We start from the raw sequence: 17,940 nt of genomic DNA on the forward strand, positions 1-17,940 counted from the left end.
TATATACACAGAAGAGTGTGTCTGACAGAAAGACAGAGCAGCTTCCTAGTGTGAGCGGCACTACTAGAAATTGTCTGTCTGGAAGCATTCTAAATCTGAGGGAAAGCTGGTCTCCCACTACATTTGCTCCCTCTGGTCAGGAAAAAGCGCTCCAGGTTGGAGGGCAGGAAGGAAAGATGGGGGTGGTGCAGTGCAGGGCTATTAAGCTACCATTCACTATGCTGGTCTAGTCTGTCAGGAGCAAAGAATGAATGGCTCCTATAGACTGAGTGGGCATGGGAACTATGTAATGTAATGGGAGAGTGATGGGAAGGGTTGCTGGAAGAAGGATGCTTCCCTCTAGAGCAGGGGTTGGCAACCTACGGCCCACAGGCTGCATGCGGCCCGCCAAGGCCTAGGGACCGGCCCCAGCCCAGTCCTGCCGCCAATTGCCGCCGGCGAAAGGCGGCCTCCTCCCTCCTTCCCGGCCTCTGTGAAGGCCCAAGCCACCACAGAGGCCGGGAAAGAGCACGGGGGGCGCCTGCGATCGCCGCGATCACAAGCGCTCTCCTCCCTTCTCCCCGGCCTCTGTGAAGGCCCAAGCCTCCACAGAGGCCGGGAAAGGGCGCGTGAGCCGCCAGTGGTTGCCGCGATCACTGCGATCACGGGCGCTCTGCTCCCTCCTTCCCGGCCTCTGTGAAGGCCCAAGCCTCCACAGAGGCCGGGAAAGGGTGCGGGGGCTGCCCACGATTGCCACGATCACGAGCGCTCTCCTTCCCGGCCTCTGTGAAGGCCCAAGTCGTGGGCAGGGAAGGGAGGGAGGGAGGGTGGTGGTGGTCCTCCTCCTTCCCATCCTTCCCTTCCCGCGGCTGCCAGACAGCCGCGAGGAGGGAAGGAAGGGGACGGGGAAAGAGCAGGAGGAAGAGGAGGGAGGAAAGAAGGAAGGAAGGAGGAGGAGGAGGAAGAAGAGTAGCAGGAGGAGGAGGATTTCCATTCCATTTGTATAGGTCTGCTCTGTTTTAACAATGATAATGGTGGTGATGATGATGATACAGTCAGTTTCTGAGACATGCAGTCACTCTTTCTGAAGGTGAGACAGTGTGACTTTCTAAAGTGCATTTCTGTGTATTTTCGGTGCTTTTAATGCTAAAAGGTCTGCTTTAACGATGATGATGATGATGATGATGATGATGATGATGATGATGATGATGATGATGATGATATCAGCCAGCTTCTGAGGCCCAAATGTCCTCCATTTTGATCATGGCTAAGAAACATGCATTTATATTATCATTTTTTAAAAATCATCAAATTTTTTCACATGTCCTCCATTTTTAAAAAATGTGTCCTACATTTGAAAATGTTGTCCTAATTTATTTTATTTTTATTTTTATTTTTATTTTATTTTATTTTATTTATTTATTTATTGGCTTCGGCCCCCCAGTTGTCTGAGGGACAGCAACCTGGCCCCTGGCTCAAAAAGGTTGCCTACCCCTGCTCTAGAGAAATGAAGCATCCCCTCCACCCCTTTCAGCCTCCTCTAGTAACGGCTGACTTGTAGTTTAGGCCTTTTTCTCTCAGCAAAATTGGAGTAGGGGAAAGATAGCTCATGCCATGAGTACATCAATGGGAACACTAGATCATTTTTCTTCCATGAGCTGGAGCCATAATTAAAATGGAAGTTCTGCATAGGCTCGTTTAAGATAACACTGTATGAACTAGCAATGACCTTCCCCATGGCTTTCTATACAGTCCATTCTCAGATCAGTTCTGAGCAAAATATCCCAGCCACCTTCAAGTAAAAGTTGATTACTTGCAGGTTCACTTCATTTTATTGCTCCCTGTTGAACCTAGCTGGGTGATTGATGAATAAGTTCTCCTGGAATAGCCTCTCACTATTCTATGTCATTTTCTATTGCAGGGAATGGTGGGTCTTTTTTCATTATTACTATTATTTTCACTTTACTGCCTCCGATTGTTTTTTATCTGTTAACAGAATTACTGTGATATTATGAGGGAGTGGGGGTGGATTGATGATTAACATTCCCAACAAGAACAGGAACTGACCTAAAGCAATACTGGAAAGGCTCAGGAAGGGGAGATTATTCACAGATATCCCCTCATGTGATAAACAGGACTCAATAAAAGACCTGGAACTGCAAGCCAGAAACATTTACTCTAAAGGTAGAGGTGCCCTTTCAAGCTTTCTTACCAGTTTCTGTGTCTACAGTGTACTGCACTGGCTTTTTCCTACAAAAATGTTTGCAAATAGGAAGTTGGAAAAGCCCATATAGGAAAATGCAGGAAACAGGAAAGTCAGTCACTACTCTGAAGAAAATGGAGGGAACAAAAGATGGCAATTGGGAGAAAAGGGCCAGTGTGGACATCTCCCACACTGAGAGAACGATTGGTTGTAGGGTAAGATTGGACAGGGAGGAATCTGAGAAAGGCTCTGTTTGCTGGTCCTAGGGTTTTCTCAGCTGTGGTATAAAAAGTTAATGCTAACAGTCTCTGGTCCAGAAAGTCAGGATCCACACATTCCAGAAATGGGTGAAAATAAGTTGATCAAAATATACCCAGCCCTCCCAAATCAGTGTGCACACGCACACACGAGGGGCATGTCTACATGGACCATTTACACTGATCCCCACCCGCCGCAATTGCCCTGTCCAGATGACACACAGCTAAACCCCTGATTTGATTGCAGACTGTCTTCCACACCAAATCAAAGCCATTCCTGTTCTTAAATTGAATTTTAAAAAACTACCCTTTGACCTGGATTTCCCAGGAAAACCCAGAGCACTCTGAAACAATTCCAGGCACTTCATTTATGAGTTTGGAGCAACTGGTGCCAGTGGTAGGGCAGCAAGATGCTCTATAAACAGATGCCCCACATCACTCCAAAATGTGGAAGTTACAGGGGAGTACGGAGCAGTTTCCGGGTCAGAATACTGGAGGACAACCTAGATTATTCTGTCCAGTGTAGACCCGTCTATGGTCGGTCGTCTGTCTCTCTGTCTAATCTAATCTATCTAGAATCATAGAATCATAGAGTTGGAAGAGACCGCAAGGGCATCCAGTCCAACCCCCTGCCATGCAGGAAATCCAAATCAAAGCATCCCCAACAGATGGCCATCCAGCCTCTGTTTAAAGACCTCCAAGGAAGGAGACTCCACTACACTCCGAGGGAGTGTGTTCCACTGTCGAACAGCCCTTACTGTCAGGAAGTTCTACCTAATGTTGAGGTGGAATCTCTTTTCCTGCAGCTTGCATCCATTGTTCCGGGTCCTGTTCTCTGGAGCAGCAGAAAACAAGCTTGCTCCCTCCTCAATATGACATCCTTTCACATATTTAAACAGGGCTATCATATCACCTCTTAACCTTCTCTTCTCCAGGCTAAACATCCCCAGCTCTCTGAGTCGCTCCTCATAGGGCAAGGTTTCCAGACCTTTCACCATTTTAGTCGCCCTCCTTTGGACACGCTCCAGTTTCTCAATGTCCTTTTTTAATTGTGGTGCCCAGAACTGGACACAATATTCCAGGTGGGGCCTGACCAGAGCAGAATACAATGGCACAATTACTTCTCTTGATCTAGACACTATACTTTTATTGATGCAGCCTAAAATTGCATTGGCCTTTTTAGCTGCCGCATCGCACTGTTGACTCATGTTCAACTTATCGTCTACTTGGACTCCTAGATCCCTTTCACATGTACTTTCATTCAGCAATGTGTCTCCCATCCTATATCTGTGCATTTCATTTTTCCGCCCTAAGTGCAAGTACCTTACATTTCTCTGTGTTGAATTTCATTTTGTTAGCTTTGGCCTAGCTTTCTAGTCTATTCAGATCATTTTGAATGTTGATCCTGTCCTCTGGAGTATTAGCTATTCCTCCTAATTTGGTGTCATCTGCAAATTTGATAAGTATGCTCCCAATTCTGTCATCCAGGTCATTGATAAAGATGTTGAATAGCACTAGGCCCAGGACAGTGCCCTGTGGGACCCCACTGGTCACTTCTCTCCAGGCTGAAAAAGAGCCATTGTTGAGCACCCTTTGGGTTCGGCCAGTCAACTAATTACAGATCCATTTAACAGTTACTTTGTCTAGCCCACATTTTACAAGCTTGTTTGCAAGAAAGTCATGGGAAACCTGTCTTTCTACAGGGAAAGACAAAAGTGAGGAAAGGCCAAATGCATGTAGGAAATTGCTAATCCCAGTCTGGATTCCCCCCCCCTCCCATTTTGACCTCCAGCTCATAGAATTCTCCAGTATGGCATGGGCAGAAGCTATGCTGGCTGGGAGATTCTGAGAACTGTAAGGTCAAAAGAGTAACTTTGCCAACTACCACCTTATCCAAGCTTTGGAGCCCCTTTCTCTAGAGCTGTCTAATTTAAGTAAGAGGACTGCAATTCCAGACTGCTATTTGGGAATGGTATCTTCATAGTGAGCTCGGGGGTTCTGGTGCATGGCTTGCTCTTGTTTATATGAGATGATGGAATAGGTGTGCAAAATGCCAGGAAAATTGGCAAATGTTGCATCCTGGCTGAGTTGTGTTTGCTGAACTCTGTGAGGCAGATTTTACCCAACCCAGCTTCACATAGGACACTAAGCCTGTCTTTCTCCTTTCAGATATCTCAGCCAAGCATGTTGCTTCAACTAAGCTGGTATTTTCAGGACCAAAGACCATCTACCAACAAGTCCTGCAAAACTCTCGCAACACAGTTGCCCCCTGGGCAGCCAGTGAGATGGTGCCAGAAGTGACCAGCCCCTACCCCATGAAGCTTGGGCTTGGTAGCAAGCCCGCCGTAAGTTTTGGGGGTGCCCTTTCCATGAGGCCTTTGAGTGGATCTCCAGACATGATTCAGGCTCAGCAAAGACTGGAACAAACCAACTCATCACTGGCATCCACACTTGAAGCTGCGGAAAAGAAAATCTCTGCAGAAGAAGCAGACAGGTGAGGTCTCACTTAGATATTAAGAGAGGGTAGACCAAAGCCTGTGCCTGCAACAGGGGGATCCTAATGGGTCATTTTTCTTGAAGAGGGAGATGAGGAGAGAAACTGAATGCAGAATGTGCAAGTGCTGTGTTCATTATGAACAGCACCCCTGTGACTTCCAGATATATTCGCCGTGATGCAGCCAAGGGCCACATTCAAGCGGGCTCCTGTCCACAGGTAGCCACATAGGATTGCACATGCAAAGGGGTGTTGCTCCTGCTATTTCCTTATCCTACCCCACATCCCTCCCCAAAAGTCAAGGTGGCTTTCACCAATCTTTCCTGCCTGAACAGCAGTAAAGCAAAATTAAACAAACCTATCAGCAAATAAGTGAAAGCCAGTGTAGTGTAGTGGGTTGAGTGTTGGATCAGGATTTTGGAAGAGCAGTGTTAAAATCCCCAGTCAGGCATGGAAACCCATTGAGTGACCTTGGGCAAATCACACTCAGCATCAGAGGAAGGCAAACACAATCTCCTTGGAATAAATCAATTTGAAAGCATGTAATAACAAAAATCAGGAAACATAATCCAAAATCCTGCATCAAGGAGGTGGAGTATTTCTCTCCACCTGCACAGTTCCATGTCTGCCCCCCATGTATGTCTTTTTTTTGGAATGGGGCAAAGGGGGCTATCCTCCAGCCTTTTATGCCATGTCCAAACCCCACCACCACCACCACACTTGTCAGGTCCTGGGTGGGACTCCTGTTGGTGCTTGCTTGTGGGGAGGGAGCAGGTAGGCAAATCAGACAGAGCAGCTTATCTGGGGATGGCATTGTGGCCACAGACAGAGTGCACCTTCCTATCCCTTCCCCTCATAGTTACATCATCTCACTGTCCTCCCCACTTCCTCCCCTCCCCATCGATAAGCAGCAGCAGCTTGGCAGGGCTTGACAGCTGCTAGGGAGGGAGGCCTTGGATGTTGCACCCTGACTATATAGTAGCACCTTTCCCAATCCAAAAGAAGCTTGCTTCTCAAGAAGAATTTTGCCCCCTCCCCATGAAATTTTCTTCAGCCCCCAAATTTCTAGTAGTGCAGAGAGTGAGTGAAAATCGTTTTGTTTTCAGTGTCTGCACTCCCTAACTAATTGGCCTGCCTCTTTTCTTTGGATGCCTAAACTGTAACTCTAAATGTTCAACTCAAGTTCTGTGTATGATGTACTGCAATGATAGAAATTTGGGGTCTGAAGGAAAATTTCATTTAGAGTGGCAGAGATCTTATTTGGGGAGATACTGCCTTCATTTTGCCACTACACCCCTGTAGTTACACTCTTGAGTGTCTATAAACATAAAATGCTTCAGTGGAGTAGGCTGGCTGCATGTATAAGGTCTCCTGCCATCTGTGAAGGGCTTCTCATCCAACTGGGGGTAAGGGGAGATGCAAGAGAGTGATCTTCATAACTGCTCTCCCCTCCCCCCGCAGTCCTATATCTCCATCAAAAGTATGATCTGAGGAGTTTGAGGGGCCCCTTCAGAATTGTGGGAGAGGTGACACTGCAGCCTGCAAAAGAAGGGGAAATGGATAAACCTCACCTCCCACCTTTCCTACCTGTTTTCCACCGTGCTGAGAAGAATGTCAGTTGGGAATGCCATTGATGTTTGCCTCTTAAATAAAAGAAATAGGAGCCCACTCTTCCTTCTGTATATGCTAAAATATGCTAAAAGGAAAAAAACATATTTTATGAACACATCTGCCCATATATGTTGCTGTTGGACATCCATGCTAGAGTGCCAAATACTTTGCTAAGTGACCTGAAGGCAAACACTTATGTCCTTTGCCTATTATAGCTTGTGTTTTATTTCCACTTTGTCCTTTATGCTCGTCTCATGTGAACATTAATTGCCTGAGTCAGGAACATGTAGGATGTCAGGTACAGCACCTTGTGCAGTCCAAGAAGCTCTAAAAACAAAGGAAGGAACTCCAGGCCTGTAGCCCAAACCCAACCTGAAGAGGTTGCTTATCTGGCTTGTGAAGGGCAACAAGGAAACTCCTCCCCTTCCGTTGGCACTTTACTCTTTTCTAAGGCCTGCCTCAGAGGCTACCCCGAGGAAGATCCCTACTATCTCCAGTCTCTGATTGGAAAGACCATGCCTTCCCTTCTGAGCTTTGGATTTATTCTCTTTCTTGATCCTGCCCAGGGAATAGGAAGGGGAAGGGGTGTCCACTCCTAAACAGCATTTGCAAGCCTTGTAAAGAGTTACAGAGAGAGCATCTTTTCTAACCTAGAGGTACTCACCCACTCCTGCTCTCAACTATAGTAGCCAGTGAAGTAGGTGACCATAACCAAAAGAGTCATGGGATAGGGATGTAAAGGAATAAACCAATAAATCAATCTGACCCCATGTCCTACAAAACAAGAGAGGACTTGAGATAGGCTTTCCAATAAAGTGAGGGGTGAGCTTTTCAAGTTGTGGTCTGAAAATCTGCAGCCAAACTGAGTCCTTTTCCCCTGTCTTTTCCTTGTCAGCCACTATGGGACAGCACACACAGCCAAGAACATTCTCGAAGACATCAGCAACATGTTTGATGACTTAGCCGAGCAGCTGGATGCCATGTTGGACTGAGAGAGCTGTCTCCCTTCATGGTGCTGTGCTGTACGTTTATCCTCCCACCAGTCCTTGAGTATGAATATCACAATGACTGCCGGCCTCCTGTTCCTGCACTTTCTCACCCAGCAGCCCCTCTTGAAGAAAGATTGTTGGGTGTCATTTTCCAGACAACCTCAGCCAAACACTGAATTGCCAGGGCCTTTTGTCCTCTGGAACATGCATGGCAAGCCTGGGCAAGAACACACTGGTGCACATTGATTTGGATTCCATCTGTGCACCATAACTTGGCCAGGTCTGTAAACAGTGGCCACCTACATCTACAGTGACAAAGAGGAGCTGATGGAAGACTGATTGTTTTGACTAGATCTGGAGAAAGATTTAATGCCAGGCACTACTGATGCACTCAGGCCTCCTCCCAAATAATGCATGCACGTCCCATAAAGAGCAGCCAATTCCCTTTTCCCAAGTTTCTCCATTTGAGTGATGCCAACAGCATGTTAGTTACAGCAACAAAGGAGTCTGAACACTCAGTGAGGTCCACCACCATGGTTGCCAAAACCAAACAAAATTGGTAGCCTGGAAGCCATCGGAGCAAGACAAGACCTCACTGCTTTTCTAGCACATCTTTACAGGAAGCAATCCCTCCCATTGCTCCTTCTTTGCCTCTCCTTCCAAAAGCAGCTGACACAACCTGTAGTTGTCAAAGTTTCCAGGCAAGCAAAATAGACCCAACATTTCAACAACAGGCTTTTCCAGAGAACTGAAAGTGACCTGCTTTCCCAAGTACCTTGAATTCATGGGACACATCTTGGCCATAGAGACAGTTTTTCCTTTCTTTTCACTCTTTTTCTAGCTATAGTGTCAAGTGGATTAGTCATCCTCTGGCTGATACCTAGTGGTAAGAGAATAATTAAGAAAAATAGCTGCAACCAGTGGCACTTTAAATAAGAAGCATTCTCTAAAACCTTTTTTTCCCCAGAAAAAGTTTTGAATTTCATTCTAGCTGAGATGGGATGAGTCCAATATTTTTCACTGTTGATAACACTGTAAATTTTTTAAAAAGAAGAAGTGTATATATTTTAAAAATCATGGGTTTGTTATATATTTACTAACCAGAGTTCTGTTGTATTTTAGAGTTGAGGTGGAACCACATTACTGTCTGAGCCACTAGTGGGCAGTACAATGCTGTTTTCTTGTTACCGCTAATGAGGGAATCCAGTGTCAGAAGGGAGGGTGTTTATTTTTATTTTTGGTCCTTCAGAGAATGCTTATTTTTTAAGAGCTAGTTCTTTATTTTAAAGACATTGTATGCTGTGTAAATTATGTATGGATGGAGTTGTGTCTAACCAACCTAAGCTGTGCCTGCTACATGTAGCGGGAATGACTAGGGAAAGTAGTCCAGGGTAAAAAAACAGCCAGGCAGTCTTCGAACCATCTGGCTTGTTGCTGTTAATCATGAATTCTTGTTTTCCACTAACATTGTCTGAAACTTAATGATATTAAACAGTTGGAATTGTTTTCCCTTTTGATAGCTCTGCTTGGCTCGCTGGGTCTTGTCCTTTCATCCTACACGTTTCCTTTTTTATTCTATTTTTAGTTATTGCTTTGACGCAAGAACTCTTTTTAAAATACAAAAATATGAGCATCTCAAATGTCCAAAGGCTGTTGGATGTATGCTGCTTGAGTGTGTCACTTAAAATACACAGAAACAACCACTGGAAGAGAATCAGGAGTCCTGTTTTCATCAAGTGTCTCATGAATACCTGGTAAGAACTTAAAACTGAAAATCAATTATAAATAGCCTGCAGCAAATCAAGGCAAAGGTCATGTTAGCCACTATTCTAGAATCACACATTACTTCAAACTGGATGAATCCACTTTGCCTCCTTTGACTGTCCCCCTCATCTCTTTTCCACTGGAAAAGGAAGTGAAAGCAATGTTGGATTGAATCAACACAAGTCCAAGCAACTTAGCCAATTTGCATAGTAGAGCCACAAATATAACACAGATGCACCAAGTCAGGTGCTAATAGCATTGTAATGGCTGGCAATGCAGTTCTGTACATGTGTTGTTAAAAAAAAAAAGCCCTGCTGAGTTCAAGAGACTTACTTCCATGCAATGGTGAAATGTGAGACAAAAAAGTCTCTGGTTCACATCTCACTTCAGCTATTTATTACTAGGCAAGTCCCCCTATCACCCCCACAATCAATAACATAAAAGTCAAGAATATGGGATTGCCTTACATCAGAGGTGAGAATCATGCATCCTTTCAGATGCTACTGGACTATACCACTGAGCAGTCTTAGGCAACATGGCTAGAGAGGAGGAATGTTGGCAGTTGCAGCCCAATAAGACCAGGATGGCCACATTATTCCATCCCTGCCTTATAGGGTTGTTGAAAGAATTATATTGCAGATCACTGCACATTACAAAGAATTTAAATGCTGTGATTGCTGTCACCAAGGGCTCTCTTGCCTTCTTGATACAGGGGGCACCAAGTCCTCTCCCCTCCCATAGTGCCACAGCAGCATCCAGCTTGTGTGGGTGACACCCTGGACAAAGGCAGCATCCAACCAGGACCATCCAGTGTCTTTCCCCAAAGAGAAACACACCCTCTCAACAAGTATCAAAGACATTTATTGCCATTCATATTAGGTGCTCTTTGTTTCTTTTTATACAATTTACAAGTTTTAATAATACAAATCTATTTTTACATACATCCCCAAAATGTTTTAAATATAAAATATACACCATTTAAAAACAGTTTGATAGACTGAATTCACTCCTAAAGCCATGCCCACACTCTTCTGAAGCTCTGGCTGGCCAAGGAAAGGGGTGGGCGAGTAGGATAGGTGGTGGAGTCACAAGACCTTTCAAGAGACAGCTTTTCAAAAGGCTCATTTGCTCATGTTTTGACTCTCGAGTACAATTTAGGAGTGGAGGTATGTGTGAAAGTGCTAGGAAGGGCATCACGTTCAGAACTCAGTCTTTTGTGAGTCACAATACTAAGAACATTCTTGTGGCAAATGGATTCAGGCATCTAGAACTCCCAAATGTTTTAGAAATAGGAAAGGCAAGGAAAATTGCTCAAATGTGGCTACAAAAATTACAACTGCCTGTTTTCCAGCAGATCAGTCCACCTTCCAAATATAGCATTACCCCCCTCCCATACGCTTCAGACTTACCATGGGACCTGAGACATCTAGTGGGTGCTAACAAGATATCTCTAGCTCAGGCCAGTCCTGAAGCCAAGAACAACTCTGGCACGGGAGAAAGACAGTAGCTTACTGACCAACAAGTGGGCTAGAGTATATTCCCCAGAGCATACTGGTCTTCAAGGCCCATCAATGCATATGTATCACATGAAGTGAAAAGAAAACAAAATTTTAGCAATACATTATGAGGACCTGAGTTCAAAAAAGAAGGGAAGAAGAGTGAGTTTTAATTATCTTTAGACAATAACCTATTTCAAAATATAAAAACAGGCTATTGTCCAAATTGCCAGCCAAACTCGGGAGAGGCTAAGGAACATAGGTCACAACCTATCTACTCTGTAAAGATCTTTAAGGAACATGCTCTAGCCCTGCCAGGGACCAGACCTCCTTCCTCACCACCAGCAGCTAGAAAGGAGTCCAATGACATTTGGGATTATTATCTAGCAAAGATAAATGCCATTTACCCCAATGTGGAAGAGTAAAGTAGAGCTTCCAACGTTTGGGGCATGTGCCTTGATTCAGAACCAGGGTGAGCTCATCTATCATGGTCAGTTAATTTGACGCTAGTCCCTTATGAAAGAAGAGAGTTTTTAGCAAGTTTATTAACTACTTGGCTATGGTGGCTCGGGGTCTGAACCCCTTTCAGACCCTGGCCCAGGATAACCATGGCTGTCTTGGGCTGTCTTCTCCAGCCTAGAGTCCTCCAGATGAATTAGACTGGTCCTGCTAGGTGGTGGTGATGAGACAAGGTCCAACACATCTAGAAAGTATAAGGGTTGGGCAAGGCTAAACCAGGCAACACCCTTAGAAATGCCAGTAGGTCAACCTGGAACACCTGAATATTGAAATTCATCCCAGAATACTTAATCAAAAACAACTTTAGCCTGTCCAGCACATGCTCTGTCATCTCAGGGCAAAAAAAAAAAAAAAAACCTGCTTATAAAGTAGGTGCTGTTGGCATAACTGCAGAAGTGAGCAACATAAAGGAGGATGGTCAGCAGAGGTAGTGGTTTTCATGCCTTCCTGCCAAAGGAACCTCCAAAAAACTGGCAGGTAATAAAGAGGTATTGAGGAAAATGTAGATTCCCTCTCAGTTTTGGATGAGTTCCCCTTCAAACTGACTCTGCATTTAGGGAACAAACTGTGGCATGGAGGGAGGGGAACTGTATCCTCCAACTTCACCAAATGGGATCAAGCAGTGATTTTGTCCCAAACAGAAGGGAGGTCCAAGGTGCAACTGACAGATTCTGCTAAAAGTCCAGCCTAGGGACATGAGGCAGTAAGAGAGGTGGGCAACCCCATATGCTATTCCCCAATCAAGCCATGGTTGCTTGCAAATGCACGCTCACATTGAAGAATACACTGAATCAATGTCAGAACACAGACATCATGGGCAGGTTGCCTTTCATATGCATATCAGTGAGGGACCTTCTACCAGTCCCAGATTACTCACAAGGTCTATCAGTTGGAGTGGGAGCAGGGAGGGTAAGGGAGAACTCAAGAGACAACATCACAGTTTGGTTTGGTTTTTAAATATTGGGCATAAAGGGAGAGTCTCCTGGTGGCCCAGCTGAGATGGGACCACATGAGTGCTATTCTCCTTTCCGTAAAGAATTATCCCACTACAGTGATGAAGAGCCTGGCCCATCACATATGCTACATCCTAGAGAAACTCAACCAGAGTAACTGCTGACAGAGTTGTTTGCGCACTCCTGTGAGCAAATCTCCAAGCGCTCCTGCTTGGCATGCTGCAATCCTGTTCATCAGCCACAAGACGGCCATGTCATCAGGCCTCAATTCAGGAGCAGCAACCTAAAGGTCCAAAGGCCTTTTGCAGCGGCAAAAACCAAGGAAGGTTGCGTTTATTCCCTCCTCATGGAAACAGTGCTGTGCTCCCCTAGAACCCAGAGGCATATTGTATGTAAAGGGAGGATACTGACAAGAAGGTCACCATGGCAAGAAGAAAGTGTGTGCATGCATGCATGCATGCATGCGTGTATGTGGTCAAGTTATGAAGGACTGGGTGGAAAAGTAATGTTACAACAAGAATTCTTTGCATAACAGCACACTCTTGCAACCAGGTTGATCAGCTGAATCCCAAGGAAAGAGGTACAAAAATAAATAACCCAAGTAGCAGCAACAGCAATATGTGTATCACCAATGCCATCACCATGGCATTGCATCTTTGCCAGGACTCCTGCTGGAGCCATCCCCAGGGGCTGATCTGTCTTGATCCACTCCTGCCACAGGGATCCACATGCGAGGCTGGTTTCTCTCTCCCAGCAAAGGGATACGATTGTTTGAGAAAAGGACATGCAGCCTTCAGGCCACCTAGGGCGCCTTGCAGGGGTGGGGTTTAGAATGGAGAATTCATGCCCAGCTTGGTTTCAAACTGCAACTTCTGCCTCTTCTGGTAACGGACTCGAACCCTGAACCAGAGGAAGGAGACGGGAAGGGGGAAGGAGCAAATAAAAAGAAATGCAAGAGCAAACAGCATTGTGGTTCCCACTAACCAACCCACCCTAAACCTTCCCAAAGAATATCTACAAACATGGTACAGTATAGTCACAGTGTCGTTTAGTTATGAAGTTAGAGAAGAAATTGTTTTGAGGACTATAGCCTAGGGGATTCTGGGAATTAAAAAAGGAGCTCTTCTAATTTCTGGATTTCTGGTTCTCTGGAAGTTTATCTGACATTTCTCAAATTAGTAAAAACAGATAGGCTTCTGTATTAAATCCCAGGACCTGCCATACATCTCCAACAATGCACAAGGTCCGTTCATTCTGGGATGCATTCACATGTCACTTGGAATGATAGAGAGATCTAACAAGCCTGCTCATTGCAAGGGAGTTGGGTGGCATTGGCATAGGCAATGGTGGGGTATACTCAGAGTTGCAGCCCAACAACATCTTGGAGGGCTACAAGTTGCCCACTTGTGCTTACGAAATGTATCTGCTAAAGAAAGCCTGGGATGGAGAATTAAGGCCTTGAATCCTTTGCTTCCTTCATGCCACTTGCCAATGCTATTCCTTTTCATGCCTGTTTATTACTCCAGTCTGCCAATTTATTTCTTACATTGTCCAGATCAGAATAAGTATATGCCACTCAGTAATGCAAACTGTTGTTTTCATTTCGTTTGAAAGTGAACATTGCTTTGGTATAGCAATTTGGACTTTGGGGGCACAGCATGCACTAAACTGATCAGCTGCTGTTCACAGTAGGACAGCAGACACCTACAACATACACACACACACACCCAAGGCAGAAAGCTGGGATCATACGTTTGTTTTGCTAAAAACCTGCACAGAGAAAGACATCTACCTAATATCAGGTTTCCTGATGTAATCTTTGGTTTGCTGAAAAGAACATTCACGCCCTGTCTCAAGTACTATTCCTGTAGCCAGATATATATTAACACTGCGATTTTATGCTATCTTCTTGGGGACTTGTTCCCAAGTGAGTAAAATGAAAAGCAGATTGAGGCTTAACCATCTGACAAAGGAAGGGAGGGAAGGATTCTCCAAACCAAAGAATTGTGCTATGAGAAATGTGGAAGCTTTCCATAACAAATTCCCTTTCTCTGGAATTTTTTTAAGAGAGGCTGGATGGCCATCTGTCCAGAGGGCTTTGATGGTGTGTTCCTGCATGGCACAATGCAGTTATACTGCACAGCCCTTGGGGTCTTTTCCAACTCTATGATTCTATGAAATGCTAGCAAGGCAATATGCCAAGGCTCACTTACCTGATCTCATGGAGTTTGACTGTTTCATTTATAATGACAACAAGGATAATGGAGAGCAAACCCAGCAGCCAGGAAGCCATGGGAATGTCATCCATATGGTAGGTCACAGGAGACTCGAGGTTTACCCAGAGCATCAAGTCCAAGAAGGTCTGGATGACCTGACCCAACAATCTGCCATAAAAAGAGAACAACGCTTGAGCAAAATATCCTCCGGAAGGAACATTCTGGTCTGAAATCTTCTAGCTGCAAAGGTTTTGAACCTGTGGGATGGGAACCTATCATCCTGCAGTTGTTGCTGGACTCTCAACATGTCCTAGCCAGCATGCCCAATGGTAAGGGATGGCAGGAGTTGCAATCCAATAACATCTGGAGGACCACACACTCTCTATTTTTGATTTATAAGTATTTATCCCACCACGGTAAAACACTAAGGCGGAGCGATACCTGACACTATTTGATAATATGGAATAAGGTATTTGACATCAGAGGCAGGGCAGTGGGAAGCACACACTGAAAATGACTGAAGACTAATGTGAGGGAAAGAAGAGTGAGGGATAGGATAAAGGCAGTGCTCCTTAAGTTGAAATCAAAAAAGTGGATGAGCCAGCTCAAAAAGAATGGTTGGATCCAGTTGATGTGCATTAGAAGAGAGAGGAAACCATACTCACACAATCACCACAGTCAGGGTCCACCAGAAGTTAGTGAAGGGGCTTTTCTTCCACAATGGTTTGGTACGATGGACATGGGTGACCGATATAAATACTGTGAAGAAAACACAACATGCTTCTTTAGCTGCAAGCTTGCCACAGAAGTACAGGGGGCTTTAGAGAAGTCCAGAGAAAGAGAGGCTAACTTCTGAACTTCATTGCGCAAGACCTGGGTACAGCATTCAGCAATCTAGATAATTCTTTACTACACTGAACAAACCCAATATCTGCTACTTACAATTACCTAATGCCCCAACCTGTATTTCTCTTGCCATGTTTAATGTAGTTAAGCAGATAAGACTTAGTATTGCACCATCCCTAAACTGGCCAATGAGTAATTTTTACAGTGACCAGCAAGGTATTTTGTCTTAATGATATCCAGAGAGTACAACTGACAATGTCATTTACAACAGTTGCCTTGAATGTGGTGATCCGGCACAGGTTTCCCTTGGTTCAATATGGCTAAGCTTGCAGAGGAGGAAGAAGAGGTCCCAGCAGGCAGAGTTAGCTAAAGAAAAGAGGAATTCCCCCATGCTCCCTTAGTTCTTTACTGGCTTGACAAAGTGTGGCATTTTTTATTCCTGAGAATATTGTGCATGGATTCAAGTTAGGTAGGACAGAGTTAAGCCAAAGAGACTTGTCTGCTCCAATGGGATCCATTCACTGCACAAGGCTGAGATCCTGATGAATCAGTTGCCCAGCCTGAGAAATACCAAAGTAGAAAGAATACTTTAATAGATACAAATCAATGCCTTAGGTCAGTGCTACTCAAAGTGGAAGTCCATGGATCAATCTACAAGCCATCAGGTGCCTGGTGAGTTTCCAGGAAATAAACAGTTGTAGCCACTGGGCACAAATATAGTGCCACTTCCTGGCACAATGGAGAAAACTCCCTGCTGTTCCCCACATCAGATAGCTTAAGTTAGCTAAACACTATACCTATAGATATATTTGGAGCAGAACTTTATCCCTTTGACAGAATTTGCTTGATTTGCTTTGCTTTATTTACAGGGAAAGCACTGTTGTTGTTTTTAAAATTATTTAACTAGTAAATATTCAGATGGGACCTACCTACACCCCTTGTAATACCATGACCCCATGAATAGTTAACCCTGTCCCAGAAAAAAAACGTTATGAAAAATGAAATACCTGAGGCCATGCAATCTTCAGAAGAAGGAACTGGATTAGTAATTGTTTCAAATGGCTTAGAAGGAAGCCATAACAAGACCTAGATTTCAGTTTCTTGAGAAATTTATTTTATGAAGGATTTTCTATATCATACATGAATGTTGTCAGAAAGAAATTATATGGCAGGGGGTTGGACTGGATGGCCCTTGTGGTCTCTTCCAATTCTATGATCACATAAAACTACTGAGCTCAGTTCTGACCAACTCTGTGTTTTATTCATGCATGCATTGAAGACATTCTCTGCCAACTCCCAATGGAAATAACTTACCAGTGTGCAAGACAATCATTCCAGCTGTAAACTTCTGGGCCAGGAGAAGGATGTTGGAAAATAATCCAAACCAATCAGGAGGGGTCTCTGCACCACTGAGAAAGCAAACATAGAGCATCACAAGGGGCCAAGCAGGTTTAAATGCATGACTATGTTTCATCCAAAGGCACAAGAAGAATTTTGAAGGTCCAATGACCACTGTAATTTAGGTAAAATAATCTATTTTATTAAGTAACTAAATTATGATTGGAACAGATATATAGAAAGCTATCTGCACCATCATCAATGAAACAGAGCATTGCTGTGGGTGAATGCACAGATCCTTCTGCACAGTAAAGCCTGCAGGGACAGATCAAGTTAGTTCCTGGTCACCAGAAATGTTATAAGCCCTATCTAATAAATGTCTGTGCCAGCTACCCCTGTAGTTTCTCTCTCTCTCTCTCTCTCTCTCTCTCTCTCTCTCTCTCTCTCTCACACACACACACACACACACACACACTGCAGCAATGTAGGAAGAGGAGTCGGAATGATGAGAATGAAATTAGCAAAGTGACCACTCCCATATATTGTGCCAGGCATTGGTACTGCTACAATTATGAAAATGTTCCCTAATGTTTAATTTTAACAGCACCCACAAGATGTTGACAATTTCAGATTTTGCTTTTGGACCATCACATGACTCCATAGGACTGGGGAAAAATTAGAACAGTCTGTGCTTGCAAAGTGAGAGATCCAAATGGTTTCCTAAAACCACAGGAGGGGGGACCTTCCCGCCAACATGACAAATGACACTGCTAGTGGTCAGTCTCTATAACTCAGACAACTGATATGATGATTCCCAGGTACTCACACTCTCTCACACAGAGAGCCTACACGATGGTTTACTACAAAGCTAAGAGCAATGAAATGACAAGGTCAGAGGCTAGGCATCATTAGTTATGGTACTTTCTTCCTGCTTCTATTCTTCATTTTTTCAGTTTTTTTCATGGGTTGTTGTTGTTTATAGTAATGATTCTTTATCAGCTTTCTTGCAAAGATAAACATCTGGAAAGAAAGCACTTACTCCCCATCTGCAGAAGGAACAAAGTTTCTTATCTTTACAAAACTTGATAATAACTGGAAACTTTCTTTAACAGTAAAGGTATGAATCATGGAGCACTCTAGAAGCTGCTTGACTGCAGCTCATTGAAGCTCAGAGTGTCCCTGGCCAACACAGCCAACAGAATGCTGGGAGATGAGGCTGAGCAGCATCTGGAGGACTGGATGATTCTCATCCCTGTTTTACAAAATTAGAATCTA

General features: G+C 44.3%; 2 protein-coding genes across 13 annotated transcripts in view; one reads left to right on the plus strand and one right to left on the minus strand.

Moving 5' to 3' along the window:
- Positions 1–9,052, plus strand: part of CASKIN2 (CASK interacting protein 2) — a 183,371-nt gene extending 174,319 nt beyond the window's left edge. For all 5 annotated transcript variants that reach the window (XM_042448997.1, XM_042448996.1, XM_042449000.1 and 2 more), the window contains 2 exons: positions 4,609–4,933; positions 7,440–9,052. In XM_042448997.1, coding sequence (XP_042304931.1) covers positions 4,609–4,933; positions 7,440–7,536 — 422 coding nt within the window. In that variant the 3' untranslated portion in view covers positions 7,537–9,052. The remainder of the gene's footprint in view (positions 1–4,608; positions 4,934–7,439) is intronic.
- A 1,090-nt stretch (positions 9,053–10,142) lies between these two features.
- The window catches only part of TMEM94 (transmembrane protein 94), a 105,556-nt gene continuing 97,758 nt past the window's right edge, over positions 10,143–17,940 (minus strand). For all 8 annotated transcript variants that reach the window (XM_042448435.1, XM_042448433.1, XM_042448436.1 and 5 more), the window contains 4 exons: positions 16,642–16,736; positions 15,147–15,240; positions 14,479–14,649; positions 10,143–13,165 (listed from right to left, as the gene is read on the minus strand). In XM_042448435.1, coding sequence (XP_042304369.1) covers positions 13,093–13,165; positions 14,479–14,649; positions 15,147–15,240; positions 16,642–16,736 — 433 coding nt within the window. In that variant the 3' untranslated portion in view covers positions 10,143–13,092. The remainder of the gene's footprint in view (positions 13,166–14,478; positions 14,650–15,146; positions 15,241–16,641; positions 16,737–17,940) is intronic.

This window comes from Sceloporus undulatus, chromosome 2 (genome assembly GCF_019175285.1).
Source record: "Sceloporus undulatus isolate JIND9_A2432 ecotype Alabama chromosome 2, SceUnd_v1.1, whole genome shotgun sequence".
NCBI classification, from domain to species: domain Eukaryota; kingdom Metazoa; phylum Chordata; class Lepidosauria; order Squamata; family Phrynosomatidae; genus Sceloporus; species Sceloporus undulatus.